The sequence below is a fragment of the Sminthopsis crassicaudata genome, chromosome 5 (genome assembly GCF_048593235.1).
Source record: "Sminthopsis crassicaudata isolate SCR6 chromosome 5, ASM4859323v1, whole genome shotgun sequence".
In the NCBI taxonomy this organism is placed as follows: domain Eukaryota; kingdom Metazoa; phylum Chordata; class Mammalia; order Dasyuromorphia; family Dasyuridae; genus Sminthopsis; species Sminthopsis crassicaudata.
The window spans coordinates 188,143,238-188,170,737 of NC_133621.1; the positions used below are offsets into that span (position 1 = coordinate 188,143,238).

Genomic DNA, 27,500 nt, shown 5'->3' on the forward strand with positions numbered 1-27,500 from the left:
CTAACAAATAATCAACAAATTGAAGTCAGTGGATCTCCCAGAAACCAAAGACACTTGCACTTAGTAGTTAACCAAAGACTCATCTTCACCTAATCTTCTAATATAATTGAATAATGGCAGAATTTACCTAGAATAGATTGTTTTCCTAGTTGAGTAGAGGCCAGATAAAGACTGAAGAGAAAGTTAGCCCTGTCCTTCATCATCATCAGCCCTGTCCTTCAGAGACTGCCTGAATAACCTGCAGAGTCTGGTTGCTGAATAGGGGGAAAACCCTGCATATTCCCCCCCTCTCATTTTGGCTATTAATAATAATTTCTCTCACCTATTAATGTTCAGGGTACCATCATCCTCCTAATCACCCAGACTTGAAACCTTAGAGTTATCCTGATTTCTCATTCTCACCTCCCCCCACTCCATATCCAATTAAGGGTCATTTTCTCATTTCTATTTTGATAACATGTCTCATATGTGCCCCCATTTTTCTCTAACACTGTCATTACCCTAGTGCAGGCACTCATCACCTCACATCTGGATTATTGCAATAACTGGGTCTGCCTGCCTCAATTCTTCCCCCCACCTCAGTCTGTCTTCCATTTAGCTATCAAGTTAATCTTCCTAAAGCATAATGTTGATCATGGCACTTCCTCTCACTCAATAAAATCTAATAGCATCCTATCACCTCTAGAACAAATAAAAAATCCTCTGGTATTCAGATCTTTATATCCCACCATCCAACTTTTCTGTTTCTTGTACTTTACATTCTCCCCCTCTAGTATTGCTGGCCTCATTGCTTTCTTCAAACAAGACACTGGCTATTTTCATTAGTTATCTTCCTGGTTGGAATTCTCTCCATCTCCATTTTTAACTCTTGGTTTCTCCTTAAAATTCCAACTAAACTCTGATTTTCTCTGAGGTGTCTTTCCTGATTCCCTAAGGAAGGCCTCCCTCTGTTGATTATCTCCATTATCCTATATGTATTTTGTCTTACATAATGCTGTTTACCCCATTTTATTGGGAGCTTGCATAGACAAGAGACTATTTTTTTTTTTTGGCTTATTTTGTATCCCCATCACTTAGAATAGTATCTGGAAAATGGTAAATACTTAATAAATGTTTATTGGCTTACCAATCTGTAAAAATATACATTCAATGGGTCTTGAATCAAAGGTTTTGAAGAGATTCTATGTTGAACTTTGAACATGGGCAGAGGAGTGACTATAACACTGTTCCTTGAGTCACAAAGACCTGAGTTCAAAATCAGCCTTAGATACTTACTGGCTATGTGATTTTAAGTAAGTCACTTAACCTTGGTCTGTCTCAGTTTCTTCAAATATAAAATGGGAATTATAAAAACACTCATCTTCTAAGATTATTATGAGGAATAAATAAGATAATTTTTATAAAAATATCTTATTTTATATCTATATTTATTATAAATTTATAAAATGCTTAATACAATATTTGAACCTTGTAGGTATTTAATAATGCTTATTCTTGATCTCTTCACTAACTAATTAATTATTATAGGCAGCAAGCTTTTGTGTGCTAGTGAAAGGGGTTGTGTCTTGTTATATTGCTATTATATTTTTATAAACTTTTTGCATATTGGAGTTTGAAAATAAAGTCTCTGTGGCCATGCATATATCGAAAAACTATTTGTTTTTTTAAACACGATATGACCCTCTTCAAAAATTATTCATTTGGGTAATATTTATTGATTGGGATGGTGAAGATATTATATGGATACTTTGGAAGAATGTAATGGATGGGTTAAGAAATATAGGAATGAGACATTATAGCGGTATAATGTAAATTTCCTGAAATAGTAGTTCATTCTAGCATCCCCAATGAGATAACTATTAATAGACTGGAAAACTAGTTATTTAACAATCTCCTCATGAGGAGATGGTTTAAAAAATTCCTGGTGAGAGAAGTAACTGAAGATGATGTGCTTTTAGGAACAATGAATGATATTTTCCAAGGCAGTCAATCAACAAGCATTTAATAAGCACCATGGTAGGCATTGGTGATAAAAAAGCAAAAACATGGTCCTTGCCTTCAAGGAACGCATAATGAAAGAGATAACAAGCAAACAACTATGAATATAGAAGATATATTCAGAATTCATGGGAGGGAATATCAGAAAAAAGGCACAGCAGTGGAGGGGAATGAGAAAAACCTCCTAAAGGAGGTGACATTTGGGCTGAGAACTGAAGAAAGCCAGGGAAGTCAGAAGACAGAGGTCAATGGGAGAGCATACCAGGTATGAAAGAAAAGCCCTGCGAAAAGACCAAGTTGGAAGATGAAATTTTATTTGCAAGGGGCAGCAAGGCAATGTTGCTGTATGATAGTAGGAGCACAGGGTGGTGCCATAGTGCATAGAGAATAGGGACTGAAATAAGGAAGAAATCTTACAGAGTTCAAATCCAGATTCAGATATTTACTCTCTGTGTGACCTTGGGCAAGTCATTTAATCCTGTTTGCCTCAGTTTCTTTATCTGTAAAATGAGCTGGAGAAGGAAATGGCAGACTACTCTGGTATCTTTGCCAAGAAAACCCCAAATGGGGTCTCAAAGAGTGGGAGATGACTTAAAATAACAAAAGTATTCTATTGTCTAGCAACACTAGCCTTTTTGCTGATCCTTGTACACAATGTTCTGTCTCTCCATCCTGTCTTGTCACAGGCTGTCCTTTAAACTTGGAGTGCTTCTCCACTTTTCCTCTGACTTCCCGTGTTTCCTTCAGATCTCAGTTCACATGCCCCTTTATGCAGTAGGTCTTTCCATTTCCCTTTGGTTACCATGCTTTCCCTTTGAGATTACCTTCCATATACTTTGTATACATCTTCCATTTGTATGTTGTCTCTGTTATTAGGATGTGAGTTCTTTGAGGGCAAGAACTATGTTTCTATCTTTTTATTTTATTTTATTTTTTTTATTCCCTGTGCTTAGCACAGTGTCTGGAAATTAGCAAGAGCTTAATGATTGCTTATTGTTGTTGTTGTTGTTGATCCTGGAAGTAATAGGAATCCATTGGAGTTTATGGAGTGGTAGAGAGACACTGTTAGACTAGTGAGTCAAAGATGGCAAATATGAGCCTGGATAACTGGGAAACTTGGGATTTATGCTTTCCCCAGCAATCAAAAATCCTCCTCTGATGATAGTTATTATATGATGATAGACTGTTAGCCTAACTACTTTGCTACATGAAAGTCAATATGGAAAATTTCTGTCCTCAGAGATGAGTCTCTGCCCACCAGAAAAAGAAGCCTTTAATATCTTGTTGGAAGATACCACTGATGTGATACAAAGGTATTAGGAGACTTATGTAGACAAACATTTATGATTATTAGAGAGCTTCCAAGGATCTGTTTTCGACAACATTTTGATCATGATGTTAGCCAATCAACCAATTAATCAATAAGCATTTATTATACGACGGACAATTTGCTAGGACACAAAAAGGAAAATGAAACAGTGCTTGGTCTTGAAGAGTTTATATTCTATCAGGAGAAAAAAACATTATATGCAATATGAATAAATATGTAACCCCTGACTCAAAGTCCATTCCATAAGACTCTCCTGACTGGTGACATGTATTATTCAATGTCCTTTGTCTGGGTGAGAAAAAGAGTTAGTGAAAGTTTGGGAAAGAGAAATTTTGACTTTCTGGTTTCCAGAGAAAAGGTGTGTTTCCATATTCTCATTAGGTTCCTCAAGGAAGAGAAAGATTCTAGGAAGAAAGTGACATGTAGAAAAGTTCTTACCTCTATTATGTCTCTTATCCTAAGTTTACTACACTAGAGACATTGGGAATTTCCTCTTAGATGAGATTTGATACTCTTGATTGAGTTATTTTGCTCCCAATGGAAGAAATTATTCCCTATCTTCTTGTGTGGCTTATATTTTTCATTTGTGTATACCTTTTTTTTTTTTAGTTTCTGCTTTCTATCATCTTGGATAAATGAGTTTACTTGCTATGCCTATTGTTTATGGAACTAGTATTGGGTAGGGAGAATGTTGAGCCTTGGATAAATAGTCTGGATATACATAGCTTCTTTCCCATCAAATGCCAGTTACATTCATAAAGCAGATAACAGATAGCTAGGGATGAAGGGTGGAAAGATCAAAAAAGGCCTTGTATAGAAGCTAGCATTGAGCTGTCTTAAAAGAAGTGGGCACTGGAGACAGTCTTACTTGTCTTAATTACTCTCTCCAACAGTGTATTGGATAGTTCAATAAGATGTCTTGTACGCATCTCAAACTCAGCATGTTGAAAACTGGACTCATTCTCTTTCTCTCCATACTCACCCCACTTTGGAACTTCCCTATTTTTGTCCAGATTCCTATCATCTTTTCCATTACTAGGTTCAAAAACTTGATATTACCCTTGATTCCTTACCTTCCCTTACTCCATATATCCAATCAGTTGTCAGTCTTATCATTTTTACCTATATGATATCTCTCATATATGTCCCCTTCTCTTTACTCATACTATTCTAGTTCAGTCTCTTATCACCTCTCACCTGTATTATTTCAATAGACTCTAAATAGGTCCTCTTGCCTCATCTCTCCTCTTCTAATGCATCCTGCATGTAGCTTCCAAGTGATTTTCCTAAAGGTTGGCCTACAATTCTATTCTCCTTGTGTGAGAATTAAGGAAAAGATTGATTTAGTTGGACTAAAGATGCAGGAAGAAGAATACTATATAATGAAATTGAGAGCAGGTTGTGGAAGGTGTGGCTTTAAAAGCCAAAGAAGTTTATATTTGATCCTAAAGGAAAGAGGGAACTTTGGAGTTTATTTGGTTAAGGGAATGACATGGTTTGATGACTTAAGAAAATCACTTTGGGAGCTATGTAGAATCTCTTGAGGCAGGGACACCATTTAGGAGGCTATTGCAAGAATCTAGGAAAGATATAATAAGGATGTGAGACAAGATAGAAGTTTATGTGAGTAGAGAAAAGGGATCCAATGGGAGAAATGTTGTAGCCAAAAGCATAACAATGTATAAAGGTAAAAATAGCAAAATGGAAAATGAGGAGTAGAGCATAATACCAAAGTTAGGAACCTGGGGAACCAGAAGAGAGGAAATAGACAAAAATTTGGAAAGTTTGGTAAGAGTTGGATTTGAGTGGAAAAATAATGAGTTTTTCTGGATATGTGGAGTTTGAGATATCTCCAAGATATAAAAGCAGTTGGAAAAAATCAAATAATCAACTGAAGATATACAACTAGAGCCTAGGAGAGGTTCTAGGCTGGATATATAGATGTGAGCATTATCTTCATTGAGATAGCAATTAAACCTGTAGGAACTAATGAAATCATCAAGTGAGAAGCTGTATATATAGAGAGAAAAGGGTCCATATTTAAAGACAATGATATGGATGATGATAGCAGATGAAATTGAGAAGAAGCAGTCAGACAGCTAGAAGGAAAATCAAAAGAGAACAATGTCATGAAAATCCAAAGGAGAAATTGTAGAAGGAAAAGTAGTCAAGAATGTCAAAGGCTGCAAAGAGGCCTTCAAGAAGTATGAGGATTGAGAAAAGACCATTAGGTTTGGTAATTAGATCATTAGAGAGAGTGGATTCAGTTGAGTTATTTGAGGTTAGAAACAAGATTTCAGAGGGTTGAGGAATGATTGAGAGGAGAGTAATTCAAGACTGAATGTAGATAGCTTTTATTTGAATAATGTGATGCTGACAAAACATTTTGGTAGTTCAATAAGTACTGAGGATACCCATTTAAAATTTCTGTTCTATTAAAAGGAAAAGGAAGAATATTACTTCCTTCTAATGGAGAAACTTGCAGAGAGGTCCAAAGTCCAGTGATTACAGTAGTTATGAAATACATAGATCATGTTATACTGACTCAAATGCTGAAAAAAGTTATATAGGTCATCATTATTAGATATTAGTGTCTAGAGAAAACAGATTCCCCAGCTACTCAGAACTGATATAGCCAATTCATGAAGTAGAGGAAGGTTGTTCTAGAGACATCAGAGGTGATGTGGTGAAAAGTATGGAGTTAGGAAGACCGGAGTACAAATCTGGACTCGGGGTACTTACTAGCTGTGAGATCCTGAGTAAATAATTTAATTTCTTATTTGCCTCAGTTTCATATTAGATGCTAAATAAAAATGTTTATTCTATTCTTCCCCTCTGTTAGAAAACATGGGAAATATGTAAAGATGACAAAAAATAGCCCCTCAGAACATCAGTCAATTCCCTTAGGGGTATTTCACAGAGAATCAAGTAGAGGACAAACCACTATCTACTATTATATTTCTTTTTCCACTTCAGCCAAACTCATAGAAAAAAGGAATTGTCTACTTCCATTGCCTTTACGTCTCTTCTTATTCACTCACTTCTCAATTCTTTATAATCTAATTTTCAACTTCATTAATCTCCAAATTTACTAGTTTTCTCTTAATTGCCAAATCAAACAGCCCAGTCTCAGTTCTCATGCTTGTCAAGATCTCTACAGTATCCAAAACTATTGACCACATTCTCCTTTTGAATACTCTTTTCTTTCTGGGTTTTCAGGATGTTATCTTTTATCTGCTTAACATTTTTCTCAGTTTTCTTTGCTGACTCATTATCCATACTTTCTAATTGTGGGTATACTCTCTCCTGAACCCTCTTCTGTCCTATACTTATCACTTATTAACCTTATTCTCCTATAGATTGACTCCCAAGCATATATAATATGTATACCCTATTGTGTATATAAACATATATATACATACATTTATGTGCATATATATGTATACCCACTCACTCACCCACAGAGTCTTAATTACTCTCCCCAACTGCCTATTGGATGTTTCAACCAGATGTCTTGTAGGCTTCTCAAACCCAGCATGTTGAAAACTGAACTCTTTTTCTTTCTATACCCGCCCCACTTTTGAACTTCCCTATTTCTGTCCAGGTTCCCATTATCTTTTCCATTACTAGGTTCAAAAACTTGGTATTATCCTTGACTCCTTACTCTCCCTTATTCCACATGCCCAATCAGTTGTCAGTCTTATAATTTTTACCTCCGTGATATCTCTTATATAGGTCCCTTTTTCTTTACTCATATGGCTACTATTCTAGCTCAGTCCCTTATCACTTTTCATCTGTATTATTTCAGTAGCCTCCTAAAAGTTCTCTTTACCTAATTTCTTCCTCTCTAATCCATTCTGCATGCAGCTTCCAAATGATTTTCTAAAAGTAGGTCTGACAATTCTATTCTCCTACTCAGTAAATTCCAGAGGCTCTCTATTGCATCTAGGATCAAATACAAGCACTTCTTTTCAGTTATTAAAGTGCTTCACAGCCAGGCCTCAACCTATCTTTTCAGATTAATACATTACTTCCCTTTCTACACTGTACAGTCTAGCCAAGTCAATTTCCTTGCTGTTTCTTACATGTGACACTATATTTGTGCCTTTACATTAGCTGACCCCCAAGCCTGGAATGCATTCCAGTCTCACCTTTGTTTTTTAGAATCCCTCATTTCTTTCAAAACTCTGCTCTAATCTACATCTTTGACAAGGATAGCAAAATATAGTTTATCAAAAACTTTGCTAAAACCTAAATAAACTCTATAGAATTCTTCTCATCTACTAGGAAATGAGATTCATCTGGAATGACCTGTTATTCCTCACAAAATCTTGCTAGTTCTTTGTAATCACTACTTTCCCATCTAAATCTTTGCCAACCATGTCTTTAATTATCCATTCTAGAGTTTTTCCAGGAATCAAAGTCAAGGTCAATGGCATAGAATTTTCAAGCTCTATTCTTTTCCCTTTTTTGAAAATTGGGGGAACATTTGTCCTGCAAATCCTTGTCTATTTCCTGTTTCTTTCAAATATCACTGGCAATGGATCAGTAATCACATTGACTAGGTCTTTCAATCGAATGATGTAGTTCATATGGGTCAAGTTACTTGAATATGTCAAAGGCTATGAGGTTATCATAGGTATCAACTCCATATTAACCATTTTTATCCTGTCATGTTTAACATAAGCATTGTCATTCTTTGAAAGAAAATAGAAACATAGTAAAAGTTGAGCAATTCTGCTTTCTTTTTATTGTCAGTTGTCTCATCCACCTGAATCCAAAGTTATACCTTATTTAATACTTTTTCCTATCAATATAGATTAAACACACACACACACACACACACACACACACACTTTTTAGTTGTCATTCGGTTCCTTTGCCAATTTAGTTCATTCTGAGCTTTAGTATTCCTGACACTAATTGTTTTTTTTTAAATAAGACTGTTCTGTACTCAGATTCCCTTTATGCTTCTGATCTTGCTTGTGACTTCTGTGCATCTTCTTTTGAAAACTGAAATTGGTTGGTGAGTTCTCCATGCATCCACATAAGTACTTTCAAACAAATCTCATTTTTCTTTTTCATCTGAATTGTTTTCCTTTTGTGTCTTCAGAATTTAGTCCTTGAGAATTTCCCATCTCTCCTGTGTTGGTTTCATCTAAAGCATTTTATATTATATTATTCTACTTAACTTTCCCATAAACCAGGGTATATGCACATCCTTTGTGTATTACACTAACACATACCTGGGAGGGCTGAGGAACAGTTTTATTTTGTTGTTGCTGATGTTGTTCAATCATTTAGTCATGTCTGACTTTTCCTGACCTATAGACCATATCAGACTAATACTGTCCAAGAGGTTTTCTTGGAAAAGATGCTGGAGTAATTTGCAATTTCCTTCTTCAATGGGTTAAGGCAAGAAGAGATTAAATGAATTGTCCAGAGTCACACAGCTAGTAAGTATCTGAAGAAATATTTGAACTCAGGTCTTCCTGATTCCAGGCCCAGCACTCCTATCCCAGCCTCCAGTATTATTTTAGCAGATTGCTAATCACCAATTGTATTTATCAGTAGAATACTTACTAGATAATGAGATTCATTATTCTATCCTGGCTTTGGTTTTGAAGTAGGCCTTCACTAATAAATTTCAAGTCTGAATACAAAGTTCAGTTTTAAGTATAGACAACCAACCCACTGACCTTTATTATGTCTTGTAAGGTTGCTTCTCAGGTAGTCAGCAGTAATAGCCACTAATATGTTCAGTACTCATTACCTGTCAGAGAAGATTAAAGTGAAAACAGAAATCATTGCTAAGAGATTCCATGTGTCCAAAATTATGGCAGTGCCTATAGAAGGGGTGAAGGGGATCAGTGACATGTTACTAATCCATGAAAGCATGACTAGGTACGTTGAGGACTTCCTCTGGGAAGTATGTCATTAGGAGATGTAAATTTCATTGCATTGTACCATTCTTTTTATTCCATTTATTCTTGGATGGCTGGCAAAAAGAGCAACTGTGTAATGAAGGCCTTTGGGAAGTTATAAAGGCCAAGAAATGGATCATGAGCCTTAAGTATTCATGCTTTATTCCTTAGAAGACAGCTCACTATTGAGAGAATGGCAGATGTGGACTATGCACCATGCAAATGTTGACTGATTCAACATACGATGTAAAAAAAAATAGTTTGTTCTACCATGAGCAAACTACTACATAGTCATGGTGATTTCAGTCACTTGGGTCAAGAGCTAGCTCTGGAGCTGGTAAGAAATATATGCTACTGGCTAAATTTGGCTTCACATGTCAATAGGAAACATGAGACTGTGCTTGTGAAATGTTCAAAGAACTTTTCTTGGTTACCCGTTTGTATTACTTACCTGGGGAATATAACTAATAGCTAGTCTTTAAAACTTGTATGCCAGATATTGGTTCATAGGGAGAGGATTCACAATGTCACTTAGGTGAAGAATAAAATGCACAATGGAACCTTTCAGAAAGTCAGTAAATTCAATTGACTCCCTGATCAAAGGGGAACCACAGCACAGATTGGAATTGTTTAATTCCTGGAGCTTCCTCTTTCCTGAATGTATTTCTCTATAGAGGCCTGAAGACACCTGAGTATGCTTATTAAAGTTGTTAAATCTGAAATCTGAGAGAGACTGAGCCATCCATGGAATAGGGCTGGGATTATGGGTTACTGTATCTCAGCAAAGCAGGTTACATCTTAGGCACTATCTACACCTAAGGCCTCTATGTGGTCAGTGACCAGGACAAATTATGATACTTTGAATATAATAATAGAAAAAGTTACTCATATAATCAAATAATTCCCATTGGTGGAGCATGTAATATGCACATTAACTTCAATGTGTAACACTTTGTGTATCACATATGAACTTCATATTTGATCTACAGGAGGTAATTTGTCTCTGTGCTATACATTTGCATGTGACCTATGAATAAAGTCTGCAAGATGTCATTTGGCTATGTAACATATTATGAGGTGTGTTATGCAAGTGATTGATACATTTGCAATTCTATGTATATTATGTTTCAGCAGGTAGTGTGTCTAGACTTTCAATGCAATTATAACATAAATGTTATGTACTGTGCAGCTGATGAGTTTTTATGCTGAGCACTGATAAAAAAATTATCTTTATATTTTATGTGACTTATCGGTATTACATATTTAAGGAAGAAAAGTATTGATTTGAGTATAGCTTTAGGAATGCAGGATATAGGTCAATAGTTCCATCTTGTCCCTTTAGCTCTAGTATAATCTATATGGCTCCAGTGCTAATAGTCAAGGGCATGAAGGGAATTGAAAGAAATTTATCTATCCCAATTAAGATATTAAGAAGTCTTGGGGAATGATCCTTAAGGGGGAGGTGAAAGTAATTAAAAAGTCCAAGAGAATAAAGGATGAAGGAAGATGTGGAAGGGGTAGGGATGATAAAGCAAAAATGAGTAGGAAGGATGGAGAAAACTCCTCTTTCAGACAGACAGACAGATGGGAGTATGTGAAGTATTCTTATCTATTATATGAATAGGATTGCTAAAAGGGAGGCTGGGGGTCTCCTTGTAGATTTCTTCTAAAGGAAAGCACAAGTAAACCAGAAGCCACTGTCAGCAGATAGCTAGAGATTGGAATTGGATTGCAATATGCCTACCACATGTAGGTTCTTAAGATATGCTTACTTATTGATTAATTGTGATATTGCCAAGTTATTCTTGACTTCATTTTTTCTGAGAAATTAGGCAAAAGGTAATAAGTTTTGGGCCGTTAGTGCCAGTTGTAGAGTACTTGAAGTTTTCCTGAGCCCAAGTTCAAATCTGGTCTCAGACATTTAACAATTCCTAGCTGTGTGACCCTAGGCAAGTCACTTAACCCCAGCCTCAGGGGGAAAAAAAAAAAAAAGAAGTTTTCCTGATTTAAAATTGGTCTTTCCTTCTTCCCAGTAATGCCTTAGAAGGCTGAGCATGACTTCTCCGTAGGCAGAACAGCTATTCCTGGGTGTAGGTGTCTAGCACAGAGGAATCTCATGGGACCACCCTGCATTCAACTGGGATGTGGGCCAACAAGATCCTGACAGTCCAATACTGAGTCATAGATCCAAGAGAATAAAAAATATAGAAGATAACACCAGCTATTTTTATTGAAATCAATATATCTGTTTCATCACACAGCTCCCCCTCACCATGACAATTCCTCCTTCCTTTGGGTTAAGGCTATGGGGAATGGTGACAATCACTGGACCCTAAAGGAGAAACCTGCATCTTGAGCAGGAATTGGGCCACAGCTCCAGTGCCCTAGATAAAGGATGAATGATGAGCTTGGCTGGGTGGTTGGAGGAATTCTCCACTTTCCAGCTTGGAACACAGGGGTTCCCTTTTGTCACAAGGAAAAGCCTGTCTCCCCCTCCCACAGCAATGGCTCCTTCTTCTTTTAGCCTTGTCTATACATCTCTGCCCCTAGAATCTCTCCTATATCCAAGCTGTGAGTCCCAACCTCAGTTCTTACACAGGTTTTTCCCAGACTCCCAAGTGCTGGAGTAAACAAGATTTGATATTAGACTAGTTTTGAATGTGGAGGGAGCCTTGACTTAAAGAAAGGGAAAAAAATGTCGATATCCATAGATATTGTTGTGTTTGTGTCCATTTTTTTTCCACAGGATGAATTTCTGGGTGGATTGTAGGTGTTACAGGTCAATTGTCCCAGCAGGAGGATGTAAGAAAGGGAACACTGTTTCTCTGACATTAACCCTGGAGTTCTTTCTCTCCACTTCTATACTGAAAAGCCCAGGATGTCTTCCAGGATGTTGGGAGCTGGGCTGTTGGGGTCTCCTTGACTGGAGTTGTGGGTTTAATCCCTGTGGTTTATAGAGAAGGATCACGCTGGGAAAGAGGAGGGAGCATAGGTGAAGAGGAGGGGCCATATTTAGGAGACAGCTCCCTCACCAACCTTCCAAAGGTTCGCATCCCCACCCCCCGATGTACAGCTCCTTCATCTCACGCTGCTCTGGTTTTCCATTCATTCCATGGCTCTCCTGCTTCCCCTGCAGTTCCCCTACTCCCCAAATTGCAGTCAGGGAAAAAAAAGCTCCACCACATTCTCCAGCACCATTGGTCCCCTCCCTCCCTGCAGCGCCATCCCCCCCAGTCATCTCATTGGCTGGAATGACCATCAATCCCCACCCGGCTGTGCTGACATCATTCTGCAGTAGCAAGGATGGGGTGGGAGTGAGTGAGGAGTCGAGAAAACCCGGGGAGCGGGAGGGAAAGAGAGCCATTGCTAGCCCCCCTCCCCCACCACCTTATCTACACAGGTCTGTCTGCCCTGGTCTGCTCCGAAGGATTAATCCATGAGGTTCCCCTCCACTGTCACTCCCTTACTTATCCTTTGACCCTCCTCCCCACAGCATCCTTTCCTGAAGGTGGAATAAGGAAGGAAGCTCCCAGGGGAGAGCAATTGCCTTGCCCTACCCCACACCATGGCCCCCTGGCTGCTCCCCCTCCTTCTGACCTCTCTGCTCCCCACCAGTTTCTGTAATAAAGGTGAGTGATGGGGGGTGGGGTGGGCACCGGTGGGGGAAGAGGTATAGGGAGTTGGGAGGTGGGCAGGAGATACTAAGGCTAGTTGAGTATGACCTGTGTCTTTCCTTCCATCCATCCTTCTCTCCATCCCTTTCCCCAGTGCTGCATGCTTCTTCACATGCTCTTCACCCATGTGTTTCTCACTCTTCCCCTTCTTTTCCCTCTAGGTAGCTATTTTCTTTTTTAGCCCAAATGTCCTTCCCTGTCTCTATTTCTTGATCATACTATATTAATTGCTTGTCTCTTCTTGTGTTTGTACATTGATTTCTCTGCTTTCAGGAGAAGTTGTATCTGAGGGGTGGTACATATCTTTCTTCATATCTATACAATTCTCAGGGGGGTATATTTTTTATGTGTGTGGCAAATTTATTTGATTTTTCTCTATTCAGTCCCAGGAAGAAACCGTTCTCTGTAGTTCAGCCATTCAGAGCACGTATGTTTTTGCATGTTCATGTGCGTATATGTTCTTCTGCCGGCACACAGCTGGGCTGTGAGTTATCAGAGCCCAGAAGCCCTTTAGCAAAAGAGCAGGTGATAAATTCATAAATTCATCTGGGTAAGGGGGAGAGAATAAGAGAAAGGGGGAAAGAGAAAGAGGGAAGAAGAAAAGGTGAGGTTTGGGGTAGAAAGCTAATGGAGAAACGTAGGAGGAAGATGAGAGAAACAGGTGTGGGAAAAATCTGAGGAAGGAAAGGGAGAAAAGAGTTATCAGAGGTAAAAGGGAAATGAAAAAAGAGGAGTAAATAAGAGAAAAAAACAGAAGGAAAAAGAAATTAGGAAAGAGGTTAAAGACACTAATTTAGCAGAGATGATGAGGCAATATAGGAAGAGAGGAAAGGAAAGATACAGGGTGAGAAAAACTGGGGGTGAGAAGGTGGAAGAGAAAACCTGGGGAATGAGGAAAAGAGAAGAGAGAACTGGGAGAAAGAGAAATTCTCTGAAAGAGAATTGAGGAGAAGATGAGAAGTGAAGAAAAGAAAGGGAAAGGGAGAAATGAAGGAGAGGAGAGGAAAGAGGGAGGGGACACCTGAAAAGGGAAGGAAGAATTGGAGGGGGGGAGGGAGAAAAGAGAGAAAAAAAAAGAAGTGGAAAATTGAAGGGAAAAAAGAAGAGAGAACTGAGGGGAGAAAGAGACAGGGGAAAAGAGGGAAGGGAAGAACTGGTGAGGAGAAAAGAAAGGAGAGTAGAGAAAGGAAGGAAAGAAATGGGGGGCCAGGAGGAGGAAGGAAAGAGGAGAGAGTAAAGTGGGGAAGGGAAGAAGGAAAAAAGAATAGCTAAAAAGGAATAAGAAGAAGGGAATGAGAACTGAAGGGGGAGAAATGGGGAGAACCAGGGAGAGAAACTGCCCTTATTCTACCTGTTCCCCTCCATCTTGTGTTCTATCTCTGTCTCGCCTATTCTTGTGCTCTGCTATTCCTCTTCTTTTTTGCCTCTCCTGTCTCAACCTCAGCTTTTTGGTGTCCTGCCATATCCTTTTCTTTCCTGTTCACCATCTTGTGGTTCATCCCCCAGCTGAGGAGGGGAATAGGGAGGGGCATGATGTCTACAGTGAACATGGACTCAGGGTCCAGTACATGAGAGTTCTATTCTCAGGTGACTGCTTTGCCCCCTCAAAATACTGGCAGTCAGGAATTCTGGATTCAGCAGCATTCTCCCTATATGACATTTCAGATAAACTTCCTCTGGGTGACTCAATTGTTCTTTGGTGGCACGAATTCCATCTCTCCCTCCCATGCAAGGGAAATTGCAACTTCATTAATAGAATATAAGAGCCAAGGATTTGATGGTGAAGAAGGGCTAAACACAGATAGAGCTGCCTATTCCTCAGTGGAGTATTTTGGTTGAATAAAGAGTGAGGGTGGTTGGGCAGAAGGTGAAATTCTAAACCAACTTTCTTGTTGGGAAATTTGGGCCCACTGGGACACTGATATGGCTCTTCCAAAAGACCTATCTTATGCCTTAAATCCCTCACTTCAGAGCTAGCATGATCTTTAAGTAAGGACTGGGGGAAAATGTTCCCTCGAACTGGGGGGAAAAACTATGTTTCTTTTGGAATTGTCTCAGATGGGAAAAAAGAATGAAGACTAGATGTTGGGTGTGATTAAGAAACAAAACAGTAGGAGCACTGGCTTACTAAGAGTTCATGAGATATGGGACTCGGTTCTTAACTCCAAACTAGGGTTAGATACAAGTGTTATGGGATCTACAATCCTGAGGACTGGCAGATGTACTGAGTGAATGTGTTTAGCAGTGGGGGCAGGGAGGATTAGTGATGTATGTAGGCCAGCTCAATAATTCTCTAGGATGCTGTTACCATTGGGTCCAATCATTGGCATTGATTCACTCTCTGCTCTATTCCCAATCTTTACAATGGAATTTCCCCCCCTTTGCTCTACATCCTTTTCTTTCCATACCCCCCTTTATTTTCCCCTGAGGATATAGTTCTCAATTGAGAGTTGGCTGGATAGATGACATGACATTAAATGAGGTAATTTAATTTGAAATTCAGAGGGAAGTCGGGTTTGAACCCTTTTCTCTCCCCTTCCCTCTCTCTGCTATGACTTCAATCTCTTCTTATGCTCTTTTCAGGGATTTTTCATAATTCCTGGTGTTCCCTATCCTATTGACCCTTTCCCTGCTACTCTCCCAAGGACCTGAGATGTCTTATAGAGATGAGCCCCCCTTTTCTTGTCCCTGGTATTCAGAGCAGACCTTGGGTCTCCAATTGTATAGATGGTTGCCATGGAAATAGAAAGAATAGATTATATGTTCTGCCCTTCACCTTCATAGTTATTGTCATGTCCTCATTCCATTCTCTGGGGCTGGGCTGGTGTCCTTCCAACAGGATAAAATAGTATAATGGAAAGAGCACTGAATAGGGTTAAAATACTGCCTTTGCTACTTCTTACCTGTTTGACTCTATTGAAGTCAATCTTTCTGGTCTTCAGCTTTCTTAGGAGAAAACTGATAAAAGTTGAATTAAATGGCCTCAAAGGTCCCCTTCCAGCTCTAAAAAAGATTATATTTGCAAATGTAGAGAGTTGACAATAGAGGCAAGGGCTGGGAGTGGGGGAAGAAGGTGGGAAGGGTAGCCAAAGCCTGGATCTATCTAGAAGGGTTGTTCATAGAACGGGAGCCTTGATTCACATGGTCTTCCTCTCTGTTCCCTTGGGGTGTCAGCCAACAAACACAAGCCATGGATTGAAGCAGAATACCAGGGCATTGTTATGGAGAATGACAACACCGTCCTACTCAATCCACCGCTCTTTGCCCTTGACAAGGATGCTCCTCTTCGTTATGCTGGTAATGGGGGGGAAAGCAGGGGTGGGCTAGGCAGAGACAAGGAAGAGGAGAAACAGATATAGGAATATATATGGGGAAAACTGAAAGGCATGGGGGGAAAAAAGGATAGAGGGAGTAGAAGGAATAGAATAGGAGAAACTTTAAGATGAGGGAATAGAGGCAAAGGAAAGAGGAACTTAAGGAAAAAAGAGAAAGGGGATCAGAGGGAAGGGCATAGGTAGGGTGGGAGACAGTATGACTTAAGATCTCCATTCTGGAAGTCCAGGAAAAAGAGGACTGGGTTCTTGTTAACATGAGGAGGGGGAAAGGGCTAGAATTATATAGATCTGATCACTGGGGTTAAAAGTAGGAGGGGTAAGCTAGAGAAGAAGCTGATGGGAATAATACAGCCTTCCTTTCCTTTTCTAACCAGGTGAAATCTGTGGGTTCCGACTGCATGGGGCCGGTGTTCCCTTTGAGGCTGTGATCCTGGACAAGGCGACTGGAGAAGGGTTGATCCGAGCTAAGGAACCAGTGGACTGTGAAGCTCAGAAAGAACACAGCTTCACGATTCAGGCTTATGACTGTGGCGAAGGTCCAGATGGAGCCAATACCAAGAAATCTCACAAGTGAGGGAGCCTTTCACTTTACTACTAGAGCCCTCTTCCATCCCTTCTCCTGAAATCATATTGATTCCTTGCTTAAATCAGCACACCTCCGTACCACCTCCAGTGAATGTGAGATATTCACAATGATGGCTGATGATCAGAACATTTGGGGACATACATGGTCCTTGCCCTCAAAAGCTTCCAGTCATGGGCACAAATGTCCCATAGATTGCAACTATATACTTTATACATGCAAATCACACAGATCTATAATACATGACCTACTGACATTTTCCCCCATGCATGTAATATATATATGCATTATACAGCACATTTCCCTAATATGTGTGTGTGTGTGTGTGTGTATATATATATATATATATATATATATACATTTCCCATCACTTTTTATAGTTAGTCTTACTTTTTTCACTTTGGGTTTTATTCTTGGTTTTATATCACACTTTTCCTGATGAAGTTACTTGATTGTCAACTCTTGTTGTTCAGTCATGTCTGACTCTTCATGATTCCTTTTGAGGTTTTCTTAGCAGATACTGGTTTGCCATTTCTTTCTCCAGATGAGAAAACTGGGCAAACAGAGTCACAGAGCTAGTAAGTGTCTCAAGTTAGATTTGAACTCATGAAAATAAGTTTTGATGATTTTATACCCAGTGCTCTATCTATTGTGCTATCTGGCTATCAACTCTTCATGAGAACAAATGCTTTGAAGCCTTAGGAGAACTCTTAATTCTTTCCAGTTCATTATCTGACATTTCCAGTCTCATATTAGGAGCCCAGATTCTCCATGATCCCTTTATGAGGCTAACTACACATCTCATCTCTTAGGAAACTTTTAATCCCTTCCCTGAGGTGGGTGCTTCACTTCCTCCCTTGGGCATCTGTTCCATTTGGGCTCATGCTCTTTACAGTAGAGTCTGACTAAGGGTTATGGTAGCACAGACTGGACATTTAGAGATTGGATGGGGAATAAGGTAAAGGGACCTACTGAATATTATCCTAAAACTGCTTTGATGCAGTTCTGTTTTGTAACTCTCTTTCTCTGGTCCAAGCTTTTGCACCCTAAATTCTCTAGATGTTGGGGGCAATGCTAACCCTTCTCCTTTCTCTGGTATGAACAGGGCCACTGTGCATGTGCGAGTAATTGAGGTAAATGATGTAAATGAGTTTGCCCCAGTATTTGTGGAGCGGCTGTACCGGGCATCAGTGACAGAGGGGAAGTTGTATGACCGAATTTTTAAGAGTGGAGGCTATTGATGGTGACTGTTCCCCACAATACAGTCAAATCTGCTATTATGAGATTCTCACCCCCAACACTCCTTTCCTCATTGACAACGATGGTGAGTTCATCCCTACTTCCACCTGATGTCATAACCCTTGTCCCTCAGAACTCTCAACTGGATCAAAATTCCTTGCTTACCCCAGGTTCCGTTTTCCATTCTCTATCTTCCTAGACAATTTCCTATTGTACAATTTATTCTTCATTATTGAGTCCATCTCTCTCTCTCTCTCTCTCTCTCTCTCTCTCTCTCTCTCTTCTTTGTCCCTTTCTTCTCCTGATCTCATTCTTTTTTTTCTTCTCCTCCTCCTCTCATCCTGTCCCTTTCTTCTTCCTCTTTCATCTCCTCTCATTGTTCTTCCTCCCTTTCCCTTCTTCTTGCTCCCTTCCCTCTTTCCTTTTCTCCTCTTTCTCTTTTTCTTTCTTTCCTTTCTTCACTTTTATCTTCTAGGGAACATTGAGAACACAGAGAAATTGCAATACAGTGGGGAGAAGCTCTATAAATTCACAGTGACAGCATATGACTGTGGGAAGAAAAGGGCAGCTGATGATGCTGAGGTAGAGATCCAAGTGAAGCCCACATGCAAGCCCAGCTGGCAAGGTGAGCAACTTAGACCTTACCATAATCCTTTGGCCCTACATCCTAAGTTGAATGAAGTAAACTTAACATTTGGCTCAATTTGCCCATCTCTGGGCTTTCATGATGCTCACATGGGGGAAGACACACAAGTAGAGGGACAAAAAGTGTAAATGGAAATAGACTGGGATTTTGCAGTATTACATGTGGACTGAGCAGGCCAGCCATGGACTAAGGTGGATTCCATGGCATCTGAGGACATGGCTGTGGGAAATTGGAAAGAGGATGGCAAATTTGGGTGAAATGTCTTACTTTCCTTTGCTCCCTATTCCCTACAGGCTGGACCAAAAGAATTGAGTATGCACCTGGAGCTGGGAGTCTGGCCTTATTTCCTGGCATCCGCCTGGAAACCTGTGATGAGCCACTGTGGAACATCCAGGCCACCATTGAGCTGCAGACCAGTCATGTGGCCAAGGGCTGTGATCGGGACAACTATTCAGAAAGGGCCCTTCGAAAACTTTGTGGTGTGCCCCCCTTCACTACCCCAACCCTTCCTAAAAACCCTTCCTGGAACCATCCATTAGGGGTCAATAAGTATGTGCTAAGTATCCATTCATAGCTTTTAGGTGCTTGGAATACAGGAAAGATTATATTTACTCCCTATTCTTAAAAAGTTGAGATGGGAGAGATGGACATATCGATAGAGGCAATTCTAACACAACACTCCAATGGCTGAAGTGTATTGAAGGCAAGCAGGATTGCAAAATCAGCTGGGAAAGCTGGGGAAGCTTCTGGGTGGAGATGGCCCTAAAAGAGCAGGCTGGAAAAGCTACTTAAAGCTTTTCTTTGTTCCATTCCCTAATTTGAGAATTATCTCAAGTCAACTCAATTCACAACTTGGTTCTAATAATTGTCTTCCTGGGGGTGGACGGGATCCCACAGGTGCTGCCACAGGGGAGGTGGATCTGCTCCCCATGCCTGGCCCTAATGCCAACTGGACAGCAGGGCTCTCTGTGCACTACAGCCAAGACAGTAGCCTCATCTACTGGTTCAACGGTACCCAGGCTGTACAAGTTCCCTTGGGCAGTGGCGGTGGGATTGGGTCTGGCTCCCAAGATGGCCTCAGTGACCATTTCACTTTGTCCTTCTGGATGAAACATGGAGTGACCCCTAGCAAGGGCAAGAAAGAGGAGGAAACCATCGTGTGCAACACTGTCCAGAATGGTGAGCATCAAACCAGAGGCAGAGGCTCTAGACCTTGCTTTGTAGTAAATTAGCTGAGAAATCAAGCAAGTTACTGAACTCTCTGGGCCTTGATTTTCTTTTTTCCTGAGGCAATTGGGGTTAAGTGACTGGCCCAGGGTCACACAGCTAGGAAATGTTGAGTGTCTGAGGTCAAATTTGAACTCAGGTCCTTCTGACTTCAGGGCTGGTGCTCCATCTACTGTGTCACCTAGCTGCCCTGGCCTTGATTTTCTTATCCATAAAATGAAGGGTTTGAGGTAGATGACTTTTCAGGTCTTTTCCAGCTCAATAAAGATACAATCCATCTCTATCCATAAATGTAGGTAGATAGAGAACCAAATAATCCTGCAATATATTGGAATGTTCACCTTTATCAATATATATGTAGATACCATCCTTCCCAAAGCACTTCTTAGCTCAATATTTTGTACACAATGGATATTTAATCAATGTTAGTTGAATTAGTATCACAATGATAAGAGTGCTGGGTCTGGAATCAGGAAGATTCATCTTCTTGAATTCACATCTAACTTACTAGCTATGTGACCATGGACAAGTCCCTTAACCCTGTTTGCCTCAGTTATCTCATCTATAAAATGAAGTGAAGAAGGAAATGCCAAACCACTCCAGTATTTCTGCCAAGAAAACCCCAAATGGGGTCACCAAGAGTCACATATGATTGAAAAAACAACTAAATAACAACAAAAGCTAAATGGGTAAACGAATGAGGTCCAATATGGACCCACTCCACCCTTTCCTTCACTATTATAATGGAATATCTTTACGAATAAATATACATCTGCCTTTTTACTCTTTTACCACCTGACAGGCAAAATATTTCCTTTAGTTTGGTTACTGACTTAGAGAGGATTTAAATGTCTACTCTCTCCTTTTATCTTAACTTACTCTTGTCTCAAGCCTTGGTGTCTGATCTCTGTCTCCCCACCTCACCTCACAGAGGATGGCTTCTCTCACTACTGGCTGACAGTTCACGGCTGCCGAATTGCTTTCCTTTATTGGCCTTTGTTGGAAAGTGCCCGTCCCGTCAAGTTCCTCTGGAAGTTGGAGCAGGTGAGGATAGCACAATAGAAAATTCAGACTTCTAAAGACACTCAATGAACAGGAAAATTCACCCCCTATTTCCTATCCATTTATTCCAATGCTGCATCTTCTGCTTATAGAAGTTTATATACAGTCACCATTCTCTCTTGGTTTTTCCCTTACATGGACTGACTCCTGCAGAAAGCTTTCCTGTGTTGAGAAGTAGGGAGTAGATTATCATTAACCTCAAATGGGTCTTAATTCTTTCTATATATAGTTCTCAGACAACTGACCTTTGATTGTCTATGGCTATAAGTGACAAAGACCATGTATGATTTTAAAATCAGTGGATATATTTAAAAGCTAATTAGAGCCAAGAGCCATTTTCAACCAATCTATCTGTAGCTGACCGCAAGAAGCAGCTGAATCTATTTTCTTCCCCTCCTTTGATAGTTCTTATGTATAGCTTGGTCAAGTGGCTAAATAGTCACCTGTGAAAAATGGGCAGAGATTGGAAGGAAAGCAAAAGGCTTCAATAATCTAGGAACTAGTCCTTGGATAAATTAGATCTTTTTCAAGTCTCCCCTTTGGCTGAGAATAGAGAATGCTGTTTCTCCCCTCTTAATCTCTCAAATGTTTTGTATTGCCATCTCTGCCCTTCTCCATCTTTCAGTCTCTCTGCTTTTTGATTCCAGATGTCGGCAGAACTATAAAGTATGAAAGTTTCCTCATTTTCTTCCTCCTTCTTCCTTGCCCTTTGACACCCCAGTGGTCAGTACTTTTATGTGATATAAAAACTCATACTTACTTGGAATGGACAATACTTAAAAGAAGAAATCTTTAATGGTAGAAACTCAAGCAGTGTGATACCTGGGTAACAGAAATATTTTTATCTTTTTAATACCAACTTGATGTTAAAGGGCGATCACTGAGAATGAAGGTCTCCCTCCTCACCCAGAAGACAAGGATTATTGCTATTGAGATTTCCTTAGAGACTAACTAGGGAGGATGGTCCTGCCTTAATTCATTTTCTGGCTCTGTTAACCTCTTCTAGGTCTGTGATGATGAATGGCACCACTATGCTCTGAACCTTGAGTTCCCCACAGTCACACTCTATGTAGATGGAATTTCTTTTGACCCTGCTCTCATCCATGACAATGGCCTCATCCACCCACCTCGCCAAGAGCCTGCCCTCATGATTGGAGCCTGCTGGACTGGTGAGTCCTACTTTACCCTTTCCCCAATCCAGAAGCCACTCAAGGACAAACCCAAGATGAGGACCATCAGGAGTGGGGGTTAGTGAATTAGGCTTAATGAAAGGACATAGGGAAACAGTAGTCTGTGCTTGCTGGGTTGGCAGACGGTATCTCATGCATCCCCTTACATCTGAGCAAACAAACGCTGAGCTCAGAAAAACAAAAATCTCCTTTATTTAAAGAGCTTCATAGCCATGGAAATTGATCAGCATCTCAGACTGCTAGAAAAGTCTTCCTAATGGCTCACTCGAATCCTCTTATTTTTGTCTGCTTGGTCCTTGCTCCATCATTAGTGTAAACGAAGAGGAGAATCATCTCCTTTAGAGAAGGACCTTTCAGAAACAATCATCCTCTTTCACTTTTCTTATTTGAGGATGTGGATCATCACATTTGAAATTTCCTCAGATGACACTGAGGTCTGAGAGACTGGTGTTGAGTAGGGGGCAGAGGGTTCAATTTGGAAGCTGTCCAGAGATTCCTAAGTAGGACATGTTTGGGGCTAGGACTGTGGATACAGAAGCGCAGGGCCTCTCCTTCATTCCTTTTGGCTTATATATTGTTACCACCCTGAGCTCACAGGCTCTCTTCCTTGCAGAGGAAAAAAGCAAAGAGAAGGAAAAAGGGGGAGACAACAGCACAGATGTGAACCAAGGTATGGTATGTGCAAGTTTTCACTGGGGAACTGGAACAATGTCTACTTCTTTCCCCATGTCTTCTCCAGCCCCTCTAGGTACTACTCTGTTCCTTTCTAGGGGAGCATGATCTAAGCAAAGATAGTAGTGCAGGGCTCATTAATCTCTGTGGTGTACCTCCAGAGAAGCAGGTAAGGTGGTCTCTGACTTGCCTGACATTGATTGGGGTAGAGATGCCAGGTAGAAAGGAGAAAGAGTTGGTGGTGAATCTGAGCATCTTTGGAAGCTAACACAATCCTGAGTAGTCTTGCTGAGCTGTGTAGGAAGGGAGGTGCACAGCCTGGCTTGGGAACTGGACTGTGTCTTGGCAGACCTTTAGACTCCTTCCCTTCCCTCTTCTCTCCTTCTTGGTCTGATTTCCCTGTTTTTGCTCCATTGGACTTGTCATTTGGTCCTATTGCTTCTCCTTTGGCTTTTGGTAATATATTATTTCCCTTCTAGTTGTATTCCCTCTGTATCTTTGCATCTTTTTTCCTGATCCCTTCCTTTCCTCTCTCATGTCCCCCTTTTGTCCTCTCTCCTCTGTTTTGCCCTTCTCCTTTGCCTTTGTCTTCCTCTTCCTTTCTCTCCTCTTCTCCCTTTCCTCTCTCTTTTTATCTCCCTCATCTGCTCCTGCTCCTATGTTCCTGCCCTAGGAGACCCTCTGCCGATTCATCACTACTTCCATGGCTACCTGGCTGGTTTCAGCGTGCGCTCAGGCCGCTTGGAGAGCCGTGAGGTTATCGAATGCCTCTATGCATGTCGGGAGGGTCTGGACTATAGGGACTTCGAGAGCCTGGGCAAAGGCATGAAGGTACAGGCCTTCCTTTACCTGCCTAGCATGTCTTCCTGCCCCCCTGTCCTATCTGGCCCCTCTTTTTCCTGCCCCTGGTCCTGCTCACGGCTATGTCTGTGTCTGGGGCCCAGGTCCACGTGAATCCCTCGCAGTCGCTACTCACCCTGGAGGGAGATGACGTGGAGACCTTCAATCATGCCCTGCAGCATGTGGCTTACATGAACACTCTGCGCTTTGCAACACCTGGTGTCCGGCCCCTGCGCCTTGCCACTGCTGTCAAGTGAGTGTGGGGATGAATCATAGAATTTTAGACTAAGAAAGGACCCCAGAAATGCCATTAAGTCTGCATTTTACAGACAGGAAACAGGTCCAAGAGATTAAGTGACTTGTCCAATGTCACACATGTAGCTAGTGGCAGAATTGAAACAGCACTAGGACTCGGTGGCTTGCATTTAAATGCCATCTTGGGGAAAACCCTTCCCTTCTCTGTCTCCATTTATTTCTTTGCTCCTTCCTCTAAGCAGGAAAAGAAAAAAGGACAATTAAGGAGGGGCCTTTCAGTTAGCTATGAGCTCAGTTAAGAGACCTAGCTCCTGGTCCTGCCAGGCTATTGACTCCCAGTGTGACCTTGAACACAAGGCACTTCACTCTGGTTTTTTTCTTTTTCCTCATTTATTAATAAATCTTGGCTCACCATATCAATATAAAATGCATTGTGAGACTGCTTGTACACAGGTGAAACATTTGAAGCTTGGGATTTTGGGGAGGTTTTTTAAATAGGAAACAAGGGAAAGATCAGATCACAGTGCCAAATGCACATTGGACTTTCATTCTGTGGTTGAGTCCTATTGAACACTTATTTTTAGGATGTATTGCCATCTAGTGGACAGGACTGGCTTTTTACTTCCCTTCCCCCTTCCCTTTCTGTGCCCCCACCCCCACCCCCACTGGTTGTCAAATCCCTTTCCCCTGCTGTGCCCTAGTTTCTCTAAAAGCAACCTGAGAGGAAACATTCCTAACTATTTCCCTTCTCCTAGGGAGAATAAGGATGGGCTTTAATTTATAGTGGGCTCTTCATGTTAGAGCTGTGGGAGGAGGGTTTTTTGGAAACCAGGCTAGAGAATCAGGTTATGGTCCAAGGTCTGGCCAAGGGCAAGTATAGTTAAAGTTAAACTGGGGACAGTTCAGTTTAGTTCCGGTATAGGCGGTAGATAGGTCTCTTATTCTCTAGATTTAAAAAAAAAAAACCCTAATTAGTCTCTGGAAACAAAGCAATCTTCCTCTTCCCTCAAGAGTTTTTGGAATCTGTTTTTGGATGGAAAATCTTCTGTCCTGATTCAGAGTTCTTTATGAAAACCTTGACCAGCACACTGGTCAAAGGTAGCTTCAACCTTCTCTTTGTTGGATGGATTTTTCTCTTCTGGGTCTAATCCTTGACTTATCTTCCTTACAAGTAAATCATGGGATCATGGATAATATTTTTAAAGTTGGAATCTAGTCCATCTAGTCCAATTCTTTCATTGAGGAAACTGAGGCCCAGGGTAACCTTTATTGTCAAGGTTACAAAGTAATTGATAATGGAATTAAGATTTGAACCCATATTTCTTGATTCCAAATTCAGTGTTATTTTTATCATATCATATGTAGAAGTTAATTAGGGGGGAGGAAGGAAAGATCTTGGTCACTAGACTATCCAGAATTGTGGATTCAATGAGTGATTACATGTATTTTCCCCAAGATTTCCTCCATCATCTCTTCCACTCTCATGCCTTTCATGATTATCTCAGTCACATGATCCAAATCTTTATCTTTGGTCATGATTTTTTCAGGTACCTACTTGTAGGCAAGCAGATAGTACAATAAAATCAGGAAAGTCTAGATTTAAATCCTACCTCAAATATTTACTATGTGTAAATCACTTAATTTTTCTCAGCCTCAATTTCTTGATCTGTAAAATGGATATAATAAAAGCAATCACCTTACAGAATTAAATGAGATAACATGCATAAAAAACTTTATAAACCTTAAAACACTATATGAATAATAATAATTATTATAACTTCTATCCCATTGTCCCACTGTCTTTTCCAATTTAATATGTTCAAAATTGAGGTCAGCTCCCTAAATCTGCCCATTTTCCTGACTTCCATATTTCTATTAATAGTACCACTGTCCTTTCAATCAACTTCTCTCAAACAACCAATAAGTCACCAAGTGCACTCAGCTACAACTAGCTATTTTGGCACATAGGCAATTCAATTAAAAGTAGTATGAAGGGAGACGATCCTACAATACTACAAGACTGCTGCTGAAGAAGCTGCTGTGGGGGAGTTTGGAATAGTAGGGCAAGGGATGGAGTGCATCATCTGGTAACTTCTTATTTTAACTAATTATCCTCTCTAACTAGGTGCTAAGAGTTCTTGTTTCTACATTGGAGAAATACAACTGCCCTCTAAATTTCAGCCCCTGTAGTGATTCTGATTCTATCTTCTGCTGATTCTATCTCAGAAATATTTCCCCTACATATTGCAACCCTTCCATTCACATAATCATCACCTTATACCAGACCCTCATTATCTCTTCTCTGGACTATTGTTAAATAGCCTTTTCAATGGTCTTCCTCCAGTCTCTGCTTTCCAACCCACCTTTTTCACAGTTCCCAAAGTAATCTTCAAGCTGATATTTTCCAGATATTTCCTAAGTTTGCTAATTGACAAACTTCCCTCTGCTGTATAGATAACAGACCAAATAAGTGACTTTGGAAGTTAGTGTCTCAGTCTGGGACCAGTTAAATGGCCAATTCTCCTTCTTGGTAAAATCCTATCCTAAACAACATGCAAATGGCTCCAACCTGTTATCTTAGACTGTGCATTATTTTTAGGCTGCCTTGGATAATGATGTGGATCTTAGAACTTAGGAATCCCACTCCTCAATGTCTCAATGACTCTGGAACTGAAGATTCTTTCCTCCTAGTTAAGACAAGACCAGACTATTCATCCCTCCAAGCTCTGTTTCTTGCCCTACTTTGCCCTTTCTCCATTGGCTTTAGAAGTTACATCAAACCTGTTTAGAAACACAAGCAATAATTGTTCTCTTTAAAAAATGGCCTCTATTAGCATACAGGAAGTCCCTCCTCACCAGAACTAATTCACTGTACCAGGAAGATGAGATGCTTTCTGAGAAAACATAGGAAGGTGATATACCTTTTTATTTGAATCTTTTAAATAGCAAAACATGCAAACACCAACCGACTGGATGCCTTCCTCCCCGCCTTCCCTGTCCTTTGGAAAGCAAATAATCCAATATCGATTAAAATGTATGCACATTATTTTTTTCAGGTTAGTGTTAAGCCAGTTTCACTTGTGTTTGATAGAATTATTAGGCTTATGTAAGTTTAACATAAGGAAAATAGAAAGCAAGGACATTCAGCCATGGTCCCCTGTGAAGGCTAGAATGCTGAAGCAAGTGACAAATTCTTCCAAGCTAGAACCTTCCTAGAGTTGGGAATGATACCAAGGAGGGAAGTCTCTTTCCCTAGCTTTATTACACTGATAAGGGTAGATGGAATTACTAACTCTTCCTCCTTGTGAGAGGCTTCCTGAGAAGGATCAGGGTTTAGAAAGAAGATACAAAAGAATGGTAGTATAGCTAATTCTCTCCTCCCATCCCTCTTGACATAGGTGTTTCAGTGAGGAGTCCTGTGTCTCCATCCCTGATGTGGAGGGCTATGTTGTGGTCCTCCAGCCAGATGCCCCCCAGATCCTGCTGAGTGGTATGACCCATTTAGCACGCCCTGCCGTGGACTTT

General features: G+C 40.4%; 1 protein-coding gene across 1 annotated transcript in view; it reads left to right on the top strand.

The window, feature by feature from the left end:
• The first annotated feature begins 12,690 nt into the window (after window positions 1-12,690).
• The window catches only part of CLSTN3 (calsyntenin 3), a 30,551-nt gene continuing 15,741 nt past the window's right edge, over window positions 12,691-27,500 (top strand). The window contains 14 exon segments of the mRNA XM_074269100.1: window positions 12,691-12,881; window positions 16,101-16,223; window positions 16,636-16,831; window positions 17,950-18,064; window positions 18,066-18,168; window positions 18,559-18,708; window positions 19,023-19,208; window positions 19,627-19,908; window positions 20,888-21,000; window positions 22,025-22,187; window positions 22,822-22,878; window positions 23,554-23,711; window positions 23,825-23,973; window positions 27,374-27,500. The exon segment at window positions 27,374-27,500 is cut by the window's right edge and continues 100 nt beyond it. Coding sequence (XP_074125201.1) covers window positions 12,818-12,881; window positions 16,101-16,223; window positions 16,636-16,831; window positions 17,950-18,064; window positions 18,066-18,168; window positions 18,559-18,708; window positions 19,023-19,208; window positions 19,627-19,908; window positions 20,888-21,000; window positions 22,025-22,187; window positions 22,822-22,878; window positions 23,554-23,711; window positions 23,825-23,973; window positions 27,374-27,500 — 1,986 coding nt within the window. The 5' untranslated portion in view covers window positions 12,691-12,817.